General features: G+C 40.0%; 1 protein-coding gene across 2 annotated transcripts in view; it reads right to left on the reverse strand.

Annotated features, from left to right (window-relative positions):
- Window positions 1-20,910, reverse strand: part of INSR (insulin receptor) — a 79,704-nt gene that overhangs the window by 23,924 nt on the left and 34,870 nt on the right. For both annotated transcript variants that reach the window (XM_075281054.1, XM_075281063.1), the window contains exons 3-6: window positions 4,385-4,706; window positions 3,944-4,092; window positions 3,018-3,162; window positions 1,092-1,306 (exon numbers count right to left, since the gene is read on the reverse strand). In XM_075281054.1, coding sequence (XP_075137155.1) covers window positions 1,092-1,306; window positions 3,018-3,162; window positions 3,944-4,092; window positions 4,385-4,706 — 831 coding nt within the window. The remainder of the gene's footprint in view (window positions 1-1,091; window positions 1,307-3,017; window positions 3,163-3,943; window positions 4,093-4,384; window positions 4,707-20,910) is intronic.

Here is a 20,910-nt window from a genome sequence, read left to right on the forward strand (position 1 = left end):
TTTTTTTTTTCTTGGTTGTGGTCAGAGCTGTACTGCAGGGTTATCTATTGATTGGTTGAGCTCTGATGCGTGTGTGTCAAGGGCTGAAGTAGAGTTAGTGTTACAGAAAACAGTGTCAGCATCTGTATCTTGGAGTGAGGATATGCCAACTGGTAGGAGAGAGTCAGAGTGTGTGCAAATGAGTTTCCAGATTAGATGGGTTTGTTACAGAGAAGATGGATGAGAATGTTAGTAAGTTGTGGTCAGAGCATAATGAGAGACAGGGAACAGAGGTGGGTGAAGATGAGTTTCAACGTGTGTCCTCATGTGAGTGGCAGAGGAGGAGGATCATTATGAGAGACCAAAGGAGGCAGTGAGTGATAGAAGTTTGGAAGAAGACGGGTGGTTTGAGTTAACAGGGATATTAAAATTGCCCAATATGATAGTGGAGGTATCAGTGGAGAGTAAGTGTATGAGCCAAGTAGTTGACAAAGGCAGTGGTGTTACATTCATACTATTTAGTACGTATACATATAGTATCAGTGGTATAGCAAGGATATTAAATACCCAGTCTAGTATTCAGAATATCCATCTATTGTTATGCAGCTGTCCAGAGTTTGTGAATGGTGACTCTGCATAATCTTTGCAGGAATGCTGCCATACAGAAGAATAGCACTGCTTTTCTAATTTAATTTTTATACTCCGTTAAAAAGAAGAGCAATGAAAATACAGAGTTAATGTGTTCTTATTATCTGTTTTAACTCTGGGTTTTGTGGCCCTAAATGGTGATCACACAAAATATTTATGAGATTTAGATTTCTCTTTTACTTTTTTCTCAAAATAAAACAAATGACCATTCAAAACACCGTTTTTGAAAGAATTCCTACTGTATAGCATTCATTTTATCAACACCTGCACCACTTTATCAACACTATAGCACAGTTGTGTGCATAAGATTTTATTTTTTTTGTTTTTTAGGAAGTCTGAAGGTTCACTTTGATTTTGCAGTTTTTCTTCAACCTTTACTGAGGCTCAAGTGGCTCAGCCAATGTAAGGCAATGACATTTTTTGTACACGTGTCAGTTTAGTTCTTTGTTCAAGCAAACACTTACAAGATGCCTGGTCCCCATTAGTCTTGGTTGCAACATCATTTTTGTCCTGGCGATTTTCTGCTCCCACTATTCTCACCATGTCGAGAATTTCTCTCAGGCAGAGACGTGGGTTGTAATGAAAAAAAAGCCTTCCTTTTGTGATTGTTAAATTATGCTTTTGCCAGTCCCACAGTTGTCGCAGGTTGGAATTATCCAAAGCATAGAAAGCGTAGTCACTGAAAATAAAAATATAATTATTTAGCAAAAATAGTAAATACTGGTTTCTATGCCAAATTATAGCAAAGACTTCCCAAAAGCTGTCTTTTTGCCAATGCCCCACAAGTTTGTAACAATATTAATTCCCCCATTTGCCTTAGAGTTACCCTCCTCTGCACCTCTAGTTCCGCTATGTCTTTCTCACATACAATTGCCTAAGACTGTGCACGGTATTCCATATGAGAGTCTGACTAGTGATCTGAGGCAAAAGTAAATCCTTATCAAAAGCATCTACACCCTACCCTGATTTTATTTGCCTTTCCATCAGCTGCCTGGCACTGAATAAAGTTAAAGGGTTTCGCTATATATATATTTTTTTTTTATCATTTATTTATTAATGAGCTGTCCTTAGGGGTCACTTCCAAACAGATGTAATATACACTGCAGGGAGCCAGACACAGATGGCTTTGTTCCAAAGGGAACTGAACTACAGTACTGGTGCCTGGTCACTATACAGGGAACAGTGCCAACTACTTCTGGCTCAGTTAAGTGTATAGTACGTGCCTATCCTAAGGATAGACAATCCAATATTTATCACCTATCATAAGGGAAAGCCTTACATTAAAAAATAAAAAAAAGAATTCCTGGCCATATCCCTTTAAAGATGACCTTTCACCCCTGCCACCAACTGCTACTCCTTGCATCCTACAATAGGCACCAGAGGCCTTTAGTTTCAGGATACTTTATTAACACTGACATTACATTTACTAAGTGCCAATTCTGTGGAACAGACTCCATAATTACTGTATCTTAAATATTAGAAATTAGGGTCTGTCAATAATGGCATGTAATTCCTTCAGAACTTGGTGGTGCAAGCCATGTGGACAAGGTGTCGACTTTTAACAGCTATTGTTCACCTGACGACTATTCCTGCCAACTCCTCCTCCATCATGCACAAGCATATACAATTGATTGTGCATGTGATTTCAATTGGGAGAGGAGAGAAAGGGCTGTATTACGTTGACTGATCACAGACGCTGTATCATACAGACCAATGCAAACTGAATGGGGAAGTTAGCCATCCTCACTCCCTGTTTACACAGATCAATGTGCTGTTGATAATCTGCACCTTCTATACTGGGTATGGGATGCAATTAGCCTTAGGTTTGTTAGCAGCACCATTCGGGCTAACAGGAAAAAGCATTCCTCAGTCATCGGGCCCAATAGCAGCACAGTCCCATTCAATTGCGACGCCAAGCACAGCTGAATGTTGCAGCCTCTTCAAACAGTCAGTAGGCCGGGGGGGGGGGGGCTTGGATGCAGATCCTTGATGATTTTTAATTAATGGCCTATCCTAAGGATAGGTCATCAATTAATAGGTCTCAGAAAACCTCTTTAATAAAAGGAAATCAGAACAAATATTTATATATTTATTCCCTCCGACCTTCCTTATTCTCAGATTAAGTGGGACAAAATATGAGAGGACAGCATGTACATCTTATGGAAGAGAAAAACAAAATAACTGCAATGGAAACACCAAATTGTGGTGAAATATTTTTCACTGAGAATACAAAGTGCCATTTCTGGCACGTGACAAAAAGAAAAACATAGAATAATTGACAATGCAATGAAAATTACTTCTAATAAAAGCCATTCATATTTATGTATATCACGATATTGGGGATAAGTGACATAGTGCCTTTAGCAATTGACTTTGAAGTGCATACTCACTTTGCTTCAAGGGTATCCCCACGAATTAAACGTAGCTTCCGGAAAAATGACAAAGACACTAAAGCATAAGATCTCCTGATCTTAAGATATCCAGTAATCTCTTCTATGAGACCAAGGTTTGCTTCTAGCTCAGCAGCAATATTATCTGTGACGAGAAAGTCAACATTAGGTGGTTTACACTGCATTGGAAATTTCTCCTTTACATAACAGCTCACATCTGCAAATATGTATATTAATAAAAATGGAAACAAACAGGTGTTTCGCTGAAGACATATTGCAGCGTGAAAAAGTGAAGTCAAACAAAGCCCTATCAGCAGGACCTGACATTTTCAGAACAATGTACCACTGATCTCCTGGGTATGAGGCTTATTTGTTTTCCTCTGTCGACTCTATTGTTTCCTTTCCCGAGGTATGGATTAATATTCACAAACTTGATCCAGCCAAAGTGTTATTTGTTGTATTCCACTCAGCAAAGTATTCAGATTCCAGTAAAATATTGTAGTCCTTTATTGCTAATAGGAACGTGGTATTAGTCAAAGACTCTGAATCATGCCACTTTAGTTAATTTTCTAATTCCATAAAATACTTTTCACAATTAAAACCAAAAAAAAGAAAAAAAGCAATGATCAAAATGTGAAAATGGAACTAAGTTTTAGCTTATCCCCTGCCAATCCCGTTCCAACACTTTACAGTCACTCACTGATCTCTGTACTTTTTAGTGACCTACAGCCAGCCAGTGGGCACAGGTCTGTCGAGAGGGACCAGAAAAAACAGAGCAAGCACTGGAACAGAAGTGACCAGGCATCAGTGATTTAAAGCTGCTTTAAATTTACAGACTACACAGTAGCCTATTCGGAAGGCTCATGCAACTGACCGCAACAGTTTTCCATATTTATTCCAGTAATAACAGAATGCAGAATACTCACTGCCACCCCGGATATTGATGGCTAAACTTCCACTGATTACTGTGCATCCTCTGAGATCTTGAGCAGCAGTGACAGAATCTATAATCTTCTCTTTTTCTTTCACCACACAAACCTTTGGACAAAGACCTTCACATGGTTCACAGGTCAGACTGCAGGGGGGGGGGGGGGGGGAAGTGAAAAATTAAACATCAAAATCAATATATGAGTGATTCAAAAGCAAGGAGAGGTTTGCAACCCTACTAATTGGGGGCAGTTTAGTGGGTTCATAGGTAATCAATGACCTCTCTTCATAGATATCCATCTCCTGAATTGCAGACTCAGACCCAGCACTGCGCATAATACAATGTATATACACACCACCTCAGAAAAGGTGCCAATCCTTAAGTGATCCAAAACAAAAAATAAAAAAAATTAAAAAAAAACAGTTAGATAGGCACTTACGTGGTGGAGTTGGTGGTAAATCCCGACGGGCACTCCGGTATGCATTCTCCCTTGTGAATGACATAACGATGACATAAGTTGTCTGTGGAATTCTGACATTTGTTGTGAAGTATTCGGCATTCGTCAAAGCTAATGCAACGCCATCCCAGCAAACTGTACGAGCCCGGTGGGCAAGACTCAACACATTTTCCCTCGTGAAGGAAATTACGACATGCCACACATTTAGTTGGATCGTTTGGCTCCAAGCAGTTCCCAAGGCACTCACTGTGACAACACTGCTCATCTGAAGTACAGCCATGGTACTTACATGCAGCTGGACAAACTGCAAAAAGTAAGACAAAAAAATATAGATATAGATTAGAAATATTTCTGACTACTTATTGTGCAGGTTTTACATACAAACTAAAGTAATCTCACACAATAATACTTAAAAAGATGTTTTTTTGTTTCTGTTCAAAAGAGAACAATGAAAATGAGCACCATGAAAAGTTTTATTAGGCATACCTCCATTGACCTCCTCATAAGTACTAAGTTGTGTATATTACGGAGTGAAGATGTCTTCGCACAATTACCTTTTCCACTCTCTCCCTTGCTTGCACACTGAGCTCTAAACCATACTTGACTAGTGAAATATTCAGTTATTTCCAGCCCTCCAGTTAAATTTCCCTACATCAGTTCTCTTAGTCTTAGAGGGCGTTCACACTATACCGTCCGTGTCCGACAGGTAGTGTCCGCTCAAAATTTGGCACGGACATTAGCTGTGTCCGTGACACCTGTCATTTATTTAAATAGGCATCGGGTGCGTTCTTTTGCACTCCGTGCCCTTCCTTCCCTGTCCGCATGTAAAGATGTCCGACTTCTCAAGCGGACAGAAAAACCCGACATGTCGGGTTTTTCTGTCCGCTTGAGAAGTCGGATATCTTTACATGCGGACAGTGAAGGACAGGCACGGAGTGCAAAAGAACGCACCCAATGCCCATTTAAATAAATGACAGGTGGCACGGACACAGCTAGCGTCCGCTCCTAATGTCTGTGCCAGATTTTGAGCGGACACTAGTAGCGGACACAGACGGTAGTGTGAACGCCCCCTTATCTGGTGATAGCTGATGATGCTATTCCATTGATGGTTATCACCTTCTAATTGGTCACTTGTTTTTCTGTGGGGTTTGACAAACCTCTATTCTTGAGGGTACCAAACCCCATAGATATAAGGATGTTGACTGAATCTTATGAAATTAGCAAAATTACATGCCTGTGTAAAAGTGTAGGACATCTATTTTACTCACCTATTCACGGTTCTCTTTGCACTGTAGCCTCTTGTACACTTCCTTAACAGAACTAAGTAGAATATTTTATTTTACTTATATAGCGCTATTGTATTCCATAGCGTTTACAGATATTGTCAGTCACTATCCACCATATTGGGCTCACTAACTACTTTCCCCATCAGTAGGTCTTTTGATAGTGGGAAGTAACCGGAGTACCCAGAGGAAATCCACGCAAACACAGGGAGAACATACAAAATCTCTGAAGATTTTGTCCTTGGCTTGATTCGAACCAAGGACTCCAGTGCTGCAAGGCAACAGTGTTAACCAATATGAAAGATCGAACAAGTTGAATGGTAATAACTGGCTACACTAATGGTCCTGACAATATGGAATTATAATTACTGTATGGCAACCAGATTAAAAAAAAAAAAATCTTGTGGTCCACTGGGCAGAGGTGCCCTTTACACTCACTATATTAAAAGGGGTCCACTGGGCAGAGGTGTCCTTTACACTCACTATATTAAAAGGGGTTATCCAGCTTCCAAAAAGTATCTGTAAATACATCAGTGAGCATTTAGCACTGCTGTGGCGACCTTGTGCAGCCTTTTAATTTTAAATTTTGTGTAACCCTTCTTGTATCACTGTTATTTACATGCAAGAAACTACATCTCCCATGATGCATCTCCCTGCTCTCCTCTCCAATGAAATCACAGGTAATAAATCATTCCCACATCCCAGGTCACATGTTCTGAGATGTTTGTTTGGAAGCTCACTCCCCCCTCCTCCCCCTGTGAGCAGCAAAGTGAGAGAAGACAGATGATTTAATAGGAAATGTAGTTTCTTCACACATTCACTGCATAGAAATAACAGTGATACAAGGAGTCTCAAAGTAAAATAAAGCCAATAAAAGGCTGCACAAGGGAACGGTATTTAGCACTGCAGTGGATGTATTTGCTGATCATTTTTGGAAGCTGGATAACCCCTTTGACTACACACGCCTTCTATTATACAAATCCAACAGTTCTAAAAGGAAATGTAAATGAACAGAAAGCAAATCTACCTTTCTTTTGGGGCACACAAAATAAAGAATCAAGTTTTGACTAGATAACATATATATTATATATTATACACACACAGCATAATAAAGCAGCAACGGAGAATGCATTCATCTTTATTATATGACCCCAGTGAACTATAAAATCAGAGGTGTTTATAGACAAAGCTTCCGTGCACAGGGCAGTGCTGACAAGGCACATCTGCATGAGTACATAAGCAGATAAGGTCACTGTGAACACACAGCACTAAGTGCATCTCCTCCAGCTCCGGCCTTACTCCACTCCAGGATTCCACATCTACCAAAGTGCCGCCCTTATACTTAACCAATCATAAGGCAGCTGGAAACAGCCCAGCCTGGGATCTGCCTTCCTTTTTCGAAACACCCCCTTCTCTTCCAAAGCTCTCCCCCAACCCACTAAAACCCTTGATGTGCTTGGGTAAAAAGGAACTACAGTATGTGAATAACCCTTTCATGGCTAGGTGTGGCTAACATGTGAATGGGGAAGTGCACGGTACAAATGTTTGTGTACGTTGCTCCAGGGTATTTAGGCAGTGAGCAATAACATGGCTTAATACGAGCTGCATGAAAACCAGAAGAAAGGAAGGTGGTGCTCAGAGAAGACAAATCCTACAGAGCAAAGCAAATATGCTACAAGCAGACAGTATCTATGTTGGCACATTTGTAGTGTGGCGCCCCCCCCCCCCACCCCCCGACATTTGTCTGATATGCAATACATTTACCTATTGAGATCCAAACATTACATTCATGTATTAAGAACTGGGGCACAACCATTAGTAGTGGCTAAATAGCCATACAGAAAGCAGACTAGACCTGTCAGTAGTAGTAGCCAAATTGTGCAAAATATATATCACAGAGGCAAACCAGGGTTTGCATATATACAGTGCGTGTGTGCACACATAGAAACAGAGAGAGGGACATAGAGACAGACACAGATAGAGAGAAAGACACAGACCGACGTACAGAGACAGAAATAAAGGGAGAGAGTTAAGAAAGAGAGACAGAGTAGAAGCAATGCAATAATTTGTACAAAAACCATTGCTACCCAAGCACACCACTATTATACGGCAGCAGTATTCCCCATTATATGCCTTCAACGCAATGCCCTGTACATAGGCCACAAAAAAAGAGAAAGAATCAGGTGGGGCGGATAGAAGGCTGGTGTCCGAAGGGAGTGATCTGGTATACCTTAGAACCCGTTCACACGGGGCAAGAGGGGGCGGATTTTGGCATACAATCCTCCTCAAAATCCGCCCCTTCACAATAGAGGTCTATGTAGACCGCTAGCAGTTTGTTCCCACTAGCAGAAAAAAGAAGCAAGCTGCTGTTTCTTGAGGCGGATTCCGCCCTGGGAAATCAATACGAGTGAATGGGAGGCGGAAGACCACATCGCGGTTTTTGCCAAAAACCGGGCCAAAAAACGCGATACGGTTTTTAAAGGTCCATTTGCTGTGCTGGAGGGAAAAACAGCCTGGTGGTTTTACTATAAACCGCTCCAAAAACCTCCTCAATGTCAAACACCGCTTCCTGAACAAATTCTGCCACACCCTATTCACATGTGAACTGCCCCTGTGTTCACACAGAGGAAAATGGTGAGGAATTTGGTGTGGAATTTTCCACGCTGAAAAAAAAAAAAGCCTCCCATTGATTTCAATGGGTTCTGCTAGCTTTTTTGGAGAGGAAAAAAAAATTAGCTTCAGGAATTAGGAAATGTTTTTTTCCTCCAGCACAATGTATGCACCTTAAAAAGACCGCTAGCTGTTTTTGAAGCAGTCTTTGCAAGTAGTGTCAACAACCACTAGCGTTTTTTCCACCTCCCATTGATTTTTTTTTTAAGGCGAAATCCACCTGAAGAAAGGTCATGTCATTTTTTTTTCCACTAGCGGAAAAAAAAAAAGCTAGCGGAATACATAGAAATCTATGGTGAGGTTTTTTTGGAGGCGGATTTTGATGCGGATTCAGCGTCAAAATCCTCGCCAAAGAACCTCCGCATTGACCCAAAATGTGCAGTAGCATCCCCTCCTTTGTGACACACTGCAACGCTTCGAGGAGGCAGCCGGAAAAATTTTGAGTCATTTAGATGAGACATGGTATCATTTATCTCAGGGGTAGGGAACGTACGGCTCTCCAGCTGTTGAAAAACTACAACTCCCAGCATGCATACTTGCTTTGTTGTTCTTGGAACACCCATGGAAGTGAATGGAGCATGTTGGGAGTTGTAGTTTCACAGCAGCTGGAGAGCCAAAAGATTCCCTACCCCTGATCTATCTGGTTAAGAGCTTGTATCCTGCCTCTTGGTATTTGATTGCAATGGAGCCCTTGCGGGCAAATGCACAAATCCTGGAGCACTGTGAGGTCAGAGAAGACAATATTCAAGTCAGCCTCCCACTTGGTCAAGAAGGCAGGACTGTGGTCCAGAGGAGGGAAAACCAGCAAGCATAAATTCAAAATTAAGTGACATTTATTCAAAGTAATAAACCATAAAGCTTTGCAGGACTGTCCAACTGATCCAACAAATCTCCAGAAAGTATTTCATGCAAAAAAAAAAAAAACCCAAAAACTATATACTTCTAACCAAGGTTTTGCTACGGTCAATCACTGACCTCACTGGTCACATGTTGTGAGGTCACAGGAATCGAAAATATGACCACTGAGGCTCAAAATCTACCCCTCAAAATGTAATGTGAACATACCCAAGACCCTGGATGCCAATGGCTGGTGTTAATAAAACCCTGGCTGGGATAAATGCCCAACAGTCAGAGCTGTGTGATCAACATCTGACACTATAAGAACGTCTGCATGTGCTGGGTCTGTGGATGAATGGGAAGAAAAGCTGCCTTTTTGTTGCAGATTTTGCTGCATTTTTTTCAGCCACAGTGGCTTCAATAGGAATAGGAAATATGAAGCATTTCTACACCTCCCTCCTGTGGGATCCACTTCTGTCTTTGGCTCAAAAAACCTTAGCAAAATCTGCAACAAGATGATGCAGCTTTTCCGCAACATGACCTCAGCCTAACAACAGAAATCAATCGCTTCCTATATAAACAAGCTCTCAACTGGAATTTTGGACCACTCTTCTTTTGCAAACTGCTCCAGGTCTCTCATACTTGCAGGGTGCCTTCTCCCAACAGCAAGTTTAAGATCTCTCCACAGGTGTTCACCGGACTCATTGTTGGCCACTTCAGAACTTTCCAGTGTTTTGTTTCCATCCACTTCTAGGTGCTTTTTGAAGTAATGTTTTGCATAATTCTCGCAAGACCCATAACCTAGGACAGAAACCCAGCTTTCTGACACTGGGCCCTACACTGAGGCCTAAAAATCTTTGTTAATTTTTAGATCTCATAATGCCCTGCACGCAGTCAAGACACCCAGTGCCAGAGGTGGCAAAACAACCCCAAAACAACTTTGAACCTCCACCATATGTGACTGTTGTTGTGTTCTTTTCTTGGTAGGCCTCATTTCGGTGGGCAGTAGAATGATGTGCTATACCTAAAAGTTTTATGTTGGTTATAGCTGTCCACAAGACATTTTCCCAGAAAGATTTTTGCTTACTCACAAACATGTTGGTGGTGAACTGTAGTCTAACCTTTTTCTGTCTCTGTGTCAGCAGTGTGGTCCTCCTGGGTCTCCTAACAGACACTTGGCCTGACGCACCCTGAGCCTGCAGGACAACTATAATTTCTTTCGAACTTGATTGGGGCTGATTATCCACCAGTCTAACTATCCTGCGTTGCAACCTTTCATCAATTTTTCGTCCAGGGGGATTAGCTACAGTGCAGTGGCATTGGCTGTGAAGTTTCTGATTATGTTGCGCACCCTGGACAAAGGAACATCAAGACCTCTGAAGATGGACTTGTAACCCTGAAATTGTTGATATTTTTCACAATTTATGTTCTCAAGTCCTCACTTCTCTTCTCTTTCTGTTCTCCATACAATTTCCCATGATTCCTTTGCTTGTTCTCACTGTGTAGCCCAGGGGTCCTCAAACTTTTTAAATAGTGGGCCGGAGGCAGAGCAAATCGCACAGACATCGGGAGCGGTGCCCTCCAATAGGTAAAGTGAAGTGTGCTCCATGGCCTGGCCCGAGCTCCCCAGGAACTTCATTATAAATGCACGCCTGCCAGCGTTGTTGGCGGGGCCAGACAGAAGTGCTTGGAGGGCCGCATGTGGCCCTCCGGCCGGAATTTGAGAACCCCTGGTGTAGCCCTACCTTCTCCACTCTCCCCTGTGTGCGAATTCCTTTCTAGCTACAGGTTTATTTTGTGACAGTCTCGTGTCCCACTTTAGACCATGCAGCATGACTCTCTTCCGCATCTCTTACCAGGCAATAAATCACTCCCATGAGTGGATTCAATGGGCAAGGAAGTCATGTGCTGCTGTGATGTTTCGTTTGCTGGCTGAACTGCTCACGTGGTGTTGGTGAAGGGGGTAGTGGTATTAAAAAACAAAATATAGGGGTTATAGACCTGAAAATAAATCCGAAACTGTGATGAAATTAAACAGGATATAGATTAGGTCCTGTAATTTGTCCCATAGGTTTTAACAACTGGGAAACCCCTTAAGGCACCATGGGCCTCAGGCTTTTAAGAAATTACCTTCCCCCCTCCCATTTATGCCAAAGTTCCCAGTTTCTAAATGAGGACCCATAGCATCCCCTACACAGTATAAAGTCCCATAGTAGGCCCTAGTTTACTTAAAAAAAAAAAAAAAAAAAAAAAAAAAATCCCACAAGCATAGGGATGACAGCCAGTTCTCATTAAAAAATTTTTTTTACAATTTCAGTTTTAGCCACATGATCAGTGGTCATGTGACATCTAAGGCCTGTGACTGGATGTCCATGACATCCTGGGAGGCTGGAAGAGTGTGGGGGGCCTGCCCAGGTGCTCATCTACTTTGGGACTCTGCTAATTATACACTGGGGGTCTGAAGAGAGGTCTTATGTACCTAACTATATGAATAAAGGACCAAAAAGTAAGGTTGTGGCTCTTTTGTAATGTATCTAGTAAAGTACTTTGTTTTATATTCTAATTGTTTGAGGTAAATGTTTGGTGGCGTTATAACCCCTCCCCCCTTAGGGAGGTAACTTCAGTGTGAACACCTTTATAACATTTGGTATAACATCAGTAGCTAGACAATTTGTGCACTAGATAAAGGGGGTCTTGCCCCAATACACAGTGTTTTTTTTGGTCATTAATAAAAAGAACCTGCTTACTGGTAAGGGTGGACATTATACTACATCTTCTGTATTCCTTTTTATAAGAGAGATTGTGATTTTTATAGTCTCCATTTTGAATCTTTTGTAAGAAATTAATTTGTTCAGATATCTTGGGTTTATTATAGTCCTGAAGCTTCCATTTGGAACATGGACTTGGGGAAACTGCAACCAGAAGAAATACATTTTACACTCCCCATTCCAATATTGCTTGAAGATAAGGAGAAACCATTTATCAAAGTATATCTGGAGGCAGGAGGGAGACCCTTAAAAGAGGTTGTCCAAGCAAAATAAATTTAAAAAAAAAAAAAAAAAAAAAAAAGGGGGGGGGGGGACAGGGGGAAAAAAAAAAAATCTTAGCCTTCAAGGATTTGTCTTCCAGAAACCCCTTCTTGTCAGCAGCTCTCTCAGGAATTTTTTAATTTATTTATTTTTTCTCTATCTGGAACAAAGACCACTTATGCCTCAAACAGAAGGTGGCACAATTTCGTTTTAGATCTAGTCCCCCCTTGGTCCAATACATTAAGCATAATGGTCTGCATGCTGCACTAGAAAGGATGGCTGATCCTGTTGCTATATGCACTGATCCAGTTGAAGCATCTGTGAGAAAGGCAGTGGCTAACTTAAAAGGAATCTATTATTGCCAAAAACGGTTTGGGGGGGGGGGGGGGTTGTTGTTTTTTAAGTTGACATCATTTATTGAAGCCTTTATAAAGACTTTTCTAGCAGTAACTGTTTTTCAGATGCATCCTGTAGATTTGAAATAACCTCACTTTCCTCCTTTATCTTCAGCCTACTCAGAGAGCACAGGTGATTTCATCCTTCTATACAGTTATGTACCGTCCTCTTCTCTTTTCTGAGCCTTCCCCCAATCTTCATGCTAGTGTCATCACTAGAATTCCAGCGCTGCTCTAACCGTCTCATTGCTCAAAATCCTGTGCAATATGCACAGTCTCTTTGGGTCCCAGGTGTGCATATTGCGCATGCTTGTGCGCCATCCTTATATTTCCAAATGAAGGTGGGTACTGCACATGCCGTGTGGGTGTAGGAGCTACTGAGCGTATTGGGCATGCGCAGTATGTGCCTTCAAACACTTGACCTTTTGCAGCTGGCAAATATTTATCAGAACAATGGAGATGTATTCATATATGACTATAAACACAAAAATTCTGTAAAAGCACTGCACTTTACTGTGATATTACCACAATGGGTGCATAAAAATAAATAAGTAACCAGCCTTCATGTGACAAACCTATAGCTTTATGTTGGTTTGAATTTTTTTTTTTAAAATATCTGAGCGAAACCCTCTTTTTCCAGTAATCTGATCTAGGGCCTCTACAAGGCCGGTAATTCCAGCCATACTGCATACCAAAGACATGGGTGTCTGACAGTCAATTACAAAATGGAGTCGATGCTGAAAAGCATAGAGGAGAAGGCCTAATAAAGCATTTTAACACTTGTAGTTTTATTGTATATTTGGCTTTGGGTGCTTCCTCTGTGAATGTTATCGAGATTGCATTTCTCTTTTACAAAGTAGAACCTCATCTCATAGATTTGTGAAAAACAAGCAGCAGATCACCAATATTAACATAACTACAAACATTTATAAAGTATCACATGCTACATGCACACATAAAAAGGCATATTACACTAAAATCCAAATGTGATTTATCCCATACTTTCTTGCTAATATCACCATTGAGACAGGTGAAGTGTGCACCGAAAATCCATATACAGTTGACGTGCTGCAGGTAAAAAAAAAAATTAAAATCTCAGTCTTAAATGCTGCTGTATTACGTTGTAGATTTTCTGCAAGAAAATCTGAATATACTTCACAACGTGAGTATACATAACTACAATATATAGCTGTAGAAAGCAGAGCTTTATGCAGGTATACCTCACAAAATGGTCAAAATTGTTCTTGCCACAAATTTGCAAAAATCACAATAAACACTGCATAGTGCAAATATACCCATGGTGAGACAATAATTAAGAGTTTATGGCACTTGGATAAAGCAAGCCAAAGAGAAAGGCTAGTGCTACTGACCAATCGTAGCCAAGTTAAGCGGTCAAGGCTAGTATTTTTATGGGATCTGTGAAAATCTGATGTATTCCATGTCTGGTTGATGACCTGTCTAGTCCTTGATTCATCATAGCAGACGTGAACTATCAAGGGTCAGAAGTAAAGGCTCAGTAATGGAGAGGAGAAAAGGAACTTATCACAGCTACAAACATTCCATGCCTAGAATTGTTGGCTTCTAGAAGGTCAGTAACCCTTTCAGTTCAGAAGAAAATACTGCACTTTATACCACTGGTAAATAGTATGCAGTGAGTGGAAATATTAAAATCCATCTGCTTACAATTTACAGTATACTACTGTTCTCTTTTATCAATATTTATGCCACGTGCAAAAATCCATTTTAGTTTTTCCCATCTGTTAAAAATACCTTTTAGAGTAACCATTTCTAATGTTAGAGTTTCATCCACTTTTTAGAAGTTGTTCACCAATTCATGAACTGGACCGGTTTATTAATGTGTCTGTGAATACATGTCTTCAGTGAAACACAGGAATAGTACAATGTACAAAAGTAGTATGGGAAAGGAGTACCACTGGGCAACACAAACGCTATTTTTCGTTTTCTATTTGTGGAAACAACAATGGCCAGAGCACTGATCAAAATAGTCTGCATGATTGTAGTGTTCTTTAACCTCTTGAAGAGGTTGTCTGGGGAAAATTTGAGATTTTAAAAATAGGCCGTGGGAAAATAATAATAATTTTACCCCACACATTATATAAAATATATATTTATTATTATACACACACAAACACGCACGTTTCCCTGATGCCTCCGAGCGCGGTCTGGTCCTGCCAATCCACTCTTGTCTTCCAGTGGGTGCCCCAGCGGCACATGAGTACTGAGGCCAATCAGGGGCCTTAGTGAAAGACATGTGACATCACTACCTGTGATGTCCTGGGGTCACTTCCTGATGCTGATGAGGTCAGCCAGTAACTGCAGCAGAAGTGATCTGGGACATCACAGCCAGCTAGGAGTTTCATTTCAAGAAGACACTGGAGCAGTATGACCAGATCGCACTGGGAGGACACCAGAGCACTGGAGACAGGAGAGTATGATTTTTTTTTTTCACCTCCCCCAGCCCATTTCAAAAAGAATTTTTTTTGCCTGGACAACCCATTTAAGGACATGGCCCTAATTTTCAAAACTGATGTGTCCCTTTATAAGGCAATAACTTTGAGATGCTTTAAAGGGGCTGCAGCTCCCTGTGTCTATCATAGATCTCCATGTGCACAGTAGATCTATGATATGATACAGGAAGCTACAGCCCCTGCTCTGCATAATCACTACTTAGAAGGACCTTGTAGTGACATCACAGGGACAAGCCAATCACAGAGCAGTAGTGACATCATCATTGATCCTGTGCCACTAGCAGGGAAGAGACAGAAGCTGTGATTCGAAAGCACTCTTGGTTCTTGCATACAAGAAGCAAGAGTGGATGGCATGAAGAGAGTATGACGTGAGGGGTGCACGGGAACGCTCATGGTCATTTACATATAAGTTTAAAAGTTAAATTCATAAAAACGGGGGTGGGGGAGGGATCTTTTAACAAACCCTTAGCAGGACTTGAATAGCCTTTTTAAAGGCCATTCAGGCATATGTTTATCTAAAATAGCGAAAATCCAGTGATGGAGCCCCTTTAACTTATGCAAGTGATTTTATGATTGTACTTCACTTTTTGCATTCTAAACAATAAATTGAAAATTTTATATAATTTTGGAACAAGTCACAATTTTTGTAATGTAAAATGCTCTGCTTTTTAGAAAGATAGTTTAACTATATATGTTAAGGCTTCATTCAGATGATAGTGAATACTGGCCAAGTGTCGTCAGGTTTTTTTTTTAAAAAAAAAAAAAAAAAAATTTAAACAAACATTACTCGACAGCATTAATATCACTGTCAGTGAATGGGGGCTATTCAAATGACCATGATTTTCACAGGACTATTGTTATGGACAGTCAAAATATAGGTTAATGTCCTAATTTTGGCAGATTTCACAGATCCCTCCACACACTAAAACGTATGCAGGATCCGTGAAATTGGGTGTCCCCTTGGGGGGAAAGACGGGTGTGAAAAATTGTGTGAATCTAGCCTAATTATTAATAATATTTTATTATTATTATTATCTACCATATCTCTCGTTTTCATTAGTTTCATCTTTTACTCATCCTTCAATTTATTTTGAACGTTAGAAGGCTTCCAAATCTAATCAGGGATTTCACAAACCCATTTGTTAGGGACCACTTCTGAAAGAGCCCAAAACAAATATTGTCAAAATATTGATGGTGGCTCAGGGTAGGGTTAGACTCACACTACCACTGCTGATGTCCATTGCGATCATCCATCAGAGCATGACCTCAAAAGACATTAACTGTGATAGAGTAACGAACATAGACCGTGTGTGTCCGTTCCCAATGTCGTGTGTTATGTTAGTGGGTGTGTTCACACTACTGTTAAAGTCAGTTACTAGCATCTGTCAGAAAAGTTTAACAGACAATAACATTAAAAAATTTGCTAAAAAAAACAAAAAAAACAAAAACAAACACACAAAAGCTATTGCGTACAGTAGAGAATGAGAGTCTAGCTAATCCCATTTAAATAAACCCCCCAAAAAACAACATGTCAATTTTACACACGGTAACGCAAGCAAGATGTAATATGGTTAGAAAAACCGCAGGGGGGGGGGTACAAACAAACAAACAAAAAAAAAAAAAACAGTAAGAGTGCAATGAAAAATGCTGCAGGGAAACAACAACAAAAAAAAATACACACATTTTCACTTTTTTTTGTTTTTAAGCCGCATTTCAATAAACGGTGGATGACTGCAAGTTTCACCATTATTATGAAAGCGACAAAGCAAGAGGAAGGTGCGCTGTGGGAAAAGGCTGAAAAAGGTGGAGTATACCTTAGAAGTATGTCGTAAATTGTGAGTCATTTCTGCATTCCTTTTCACTTAACCCCCTCGAGCGCTGGCACGAAAGGTAAACTATAATGAGAATATTAAGAGTATACTGTATGTGTAACTGTGCCTTGAAGGCATTCACATATGCTGTATATTGGAAGGATTTGATGATTTACCTGCATTTAGTGTACAAAAAAAAAAGTCTGCCCAAACAGTTCAGGGTCAGGAAATAGATTTTTGTCTGCCAAATTGGCAAATTTTGGAAAATCAGTTTTAAAAACATTAGAAATGAGTCTGTCCATTGGCAACGGCCAACTTATGTCCGTCACAAAATCAGCATTGATGAAAATTTTCAGACAACAGAAGACCACTTTTTGGTCTTTTTTTGTAGTACATCACATGGACGTTAGAGTCTGCAGTTCCTCTATTTTGTGTAATAATTTCCTCCCCCACCCCTTCCCCCTCTAAAAAAAAAAAAAAAAAATACACAAATTAAACTTGCTCTTATCTTCATCAGAATTGTAAAAATTAGAACATGGAAAGCATGTCCCCTGCTTTGTTTCAGGCACTTCGTTCCCAAAGGTGCACTGCTGAAGTAGGAAGTCATTAATAGGATATCATAAAACCCAAACAGGAAACTGACCTAGCACATACAATGCAGCTCCATTGAACTCTACTATATTTAAAGGCTTCGGCTTCCTGGAGACCAGCATAGATCGCGATCTGATCACAATAATGACCTAGAGGAAGTTCAACTGTTCACACTGCAGAGTTCCTAAGGGAAGACTATCTGGTACAGTGGGATACAAAGCCTGTCACTTTACTTTTAGATTAAAAACATCCTTCTAGGGGCTAGTTTACACACCAGGATTCCACTTGTTTGTTGAATAAAAAAAATTATATACATCTCTGACGAACCCTTTAAATTTAAAAGGTTAGTATTGTTCATTTTGCTATTTTATAGGTTTTCTGTTCATAAGGTTATAATATATAAATATATCTTGGACAACTCCTTTTGAGAAAACAAATAATGAATGAATCCCAAATACATGAGAAATATATATATATATAAAAAAAAAAAAAAAAAAAAAAAAAAAAAAAAAACACACACACACACACACACACACCAACTACACATATATAAAGGTTTGGGAAATTGGACAGTGGGATTGTTCTTATAATAACTTTTTGACCACAATATGTTTTATACTATAAGTAAAGACATGCATACCAGCGAAAGCTTGGCTGAAGTGATAACACAATATAGTCAAAATCCTCGTAGACTTGCAGTTTAACCACACATGGGTATGGATTTCATACTACGGTCAGTGTCTGCATGTTCTTCCAGGTAGCTATGCAAATCTTATCTCTTGAACCACAAATTTGTTTTTAGCTGCACCATAGGTGTCTGTACTGCTTATCATAGTATGTTCCATAGAAGGAGATTTTGGAACATTTCCTAGAATTCTTTCCACATTAGCCATAGTCACTGTATGTGACAAAACTATAAGACTGCTAAGTGACATCTGCACAATATGTATTACAGTCTTTCACGGACACAGACATATGTAATATACTAGCTTCTGTCCGCAACTTCTGTGTGTTGTTGGCATCAAAGGATCCACCAATATATTCAGCAAATTGCTGCCGTCGATGGTTCCCCTGCTCTGGCGTTTGGCAGCTCTCAAGCTGGCGTGCCGCTGAACTTGCCCTTCGCGCCATGCCTTCGATTGTTCCGGCATCTCAGCAGCTCACTGGGACGCCATATAATGAGCGTGTTGTTGGTGTTGATAATCCGCCTGCTCTGGCAGCTCTAAGAGCCGCTTGATGCCTAGCTTCTTCAATCTTCCTCAGCTCCGCTTGAGGAAAACACTGATGACTTCTGGCTTCCTTCATAGCTCTCGTTTTTGAGAATTTTGTGACAAATTAGACTTTCTTTTTCCCAACATATCAGTGTGTCAGCACACTGCCTACAGTGTGTTTGCGTCCCTCTAGCTGAACAGAACACTTATGCAGATCAGATAAGAATGGACTTGGTGTTGTCTCTGTGTTTACATAGAGAGATAACAGACCAGAGATTTTATCAGCAAACTGCAATTAGCTGATTCTCCTGCTGGCAAGTGCAATTTAATATAGTATGTGAAAATAAATTCATAACAGTCATGAAGCCATGTCTTTTACCAGGATAAAAAGTAGCCTATGTTTTAATCCAGGTTACAAACTATGTGCCAAATTTCTTCCAAATCCGTTCAGCCATTTTTGCGTGATTGAGAAACAAACATCCAAATACACAAACATCCAAACTTTCACATTTATAATATTAGTAGGATTACAACTTTAGCTTGGCAGAGGCACAGCTAGAATACTAAAACTAAAGGTTAGATGTGATGAAAGCTCCAAATCTTGACTTCTAATCTCCATTTTTCTAGGAGTAGTATTTGGAAAGTGGTACTAGTTTGAAGTTTACGAGCAGCAAGGAAAGTACTTGGTTCTGCATGTGTGTAAACGACAAAGGTGCAAGTGAAACTTGGATGGAAGATCACAGCCAAGTAGGGCACGGTCATGCGTGTTGGACTGGATACAGATTTTGGCACAGACTCCTCGACAAAATCCACATCAAATCCAACAATCTGCATAAAATTACAGTGGGAATAATCCTCTGGCACATTCACAAAAAAAAAAAAAAAAAAAAGTCAGAGGGCATTAAAATTATATCTGTATATTTTGTCAAGCAACTGTATGGCAACAAGCCATTAGATGAATATTAAATTACCAGCCAGTAGTACATCATCCATTTGTACTAACTAAAGTAAACTGTTTACCAAAATCCATTGGTCACTCATGATTACTACATTATTATTGATGATATTATTATTATTATTATTATTATTATTATTATTATTATTAAACTATTGTTGAAGGGGGTTTTCCACCAAAATTATCCCTTATCCATAGAGTAGAGAATAACATGTAGATCAGTGGGAGTCCCCGACTGATCAGGAGAACAAGGGACTTTCTACCCCTATTGTAAATTGAGCATTGGATGGGAACTGTATTTCTACTTTGTCCAGCACTCCCATTAAAATGAATGGGGTGGTGTATATGCTGTGACACTCTCATTCAGAATGGGTGGAGGGGTTGTAAGTCCTCCATCCTCCTGGTCAGTGGAAGACTAAGCAACTGGACTTTCACCCTATAGATGCAAGATAACTTGCTTAGGTCCGAAGACCCCTTTAGGCCAAGACCCTATGTAGAGAAACTTAGTACTTCAGAGTTTCTGCTGCAATTTTTTTCCCCCCTATTGAATATATAGGGAAACCGCCTGTGAGTCTACTTCTAATTATGAAAATGATGAATTTTTCAAAAACTCAAAAATGCAGCTTTTCTTTACCTGCAATGTGCAGATGAGATTAAATGAAATCTCATTGACTGCTCGTACTGTAAGATGAAGCTTTTTTTCCCCCGCTGCAGTTCCACAACATAGGGCCTTAGCCTTAATGATTACTTGATGAATGTAGTAGTTTATTATGCGATTATAGTAATTAACCCCATCCCACCGCAGCCATTTTTTTTTTTTTTTTTTCTTCAATTTTTATTTTAGACTCCGTGCCTTTTGCTCACAGATGTGTTTGAGCACTTAATTTTTTACAGGAGAAATTGTACTTTGTAATGATACCATTTAATATTCCATATGATGCACTGGGAAGCTGGAAGACAAATTCATAATGGGGTGGAACTGGAAGAAAAACAGTGTTTCTGAAACTTTCTCAAGGGCTTTGTTTTCATGGTGTTCACTGCGCAGCCAAAATGACCTTTTATCTGTAATCTATTGAGCTGTTCGATTCCAAAAAAATATGGTTCACCTCATGGGACAAATGGGTTATATTTAAATAATCTACACCGTTTCAGATGCAGCAATACCTAAATGACACGTTCTGCTGGTAAGTACAATCACAGTAATACTAAAAAGTGAAACCAGCAATCTGGGCATTTC

This window comes from Leptodactylus fuscus, chromosome 1 (genome assembly GCF_031893055.1).
Source record: "Leptodactylus fuscus isolate aLepFus1 chromosome 1, aLepFus1.hap2, whole genome shotgun sequence".
NCBI classification, from domain to species: Eukaryota; Metazoa; Chordata; class Amphibia; order Anura; family Leptodactylidae; genus Leptodactylus; species Leptodactylus fuscus.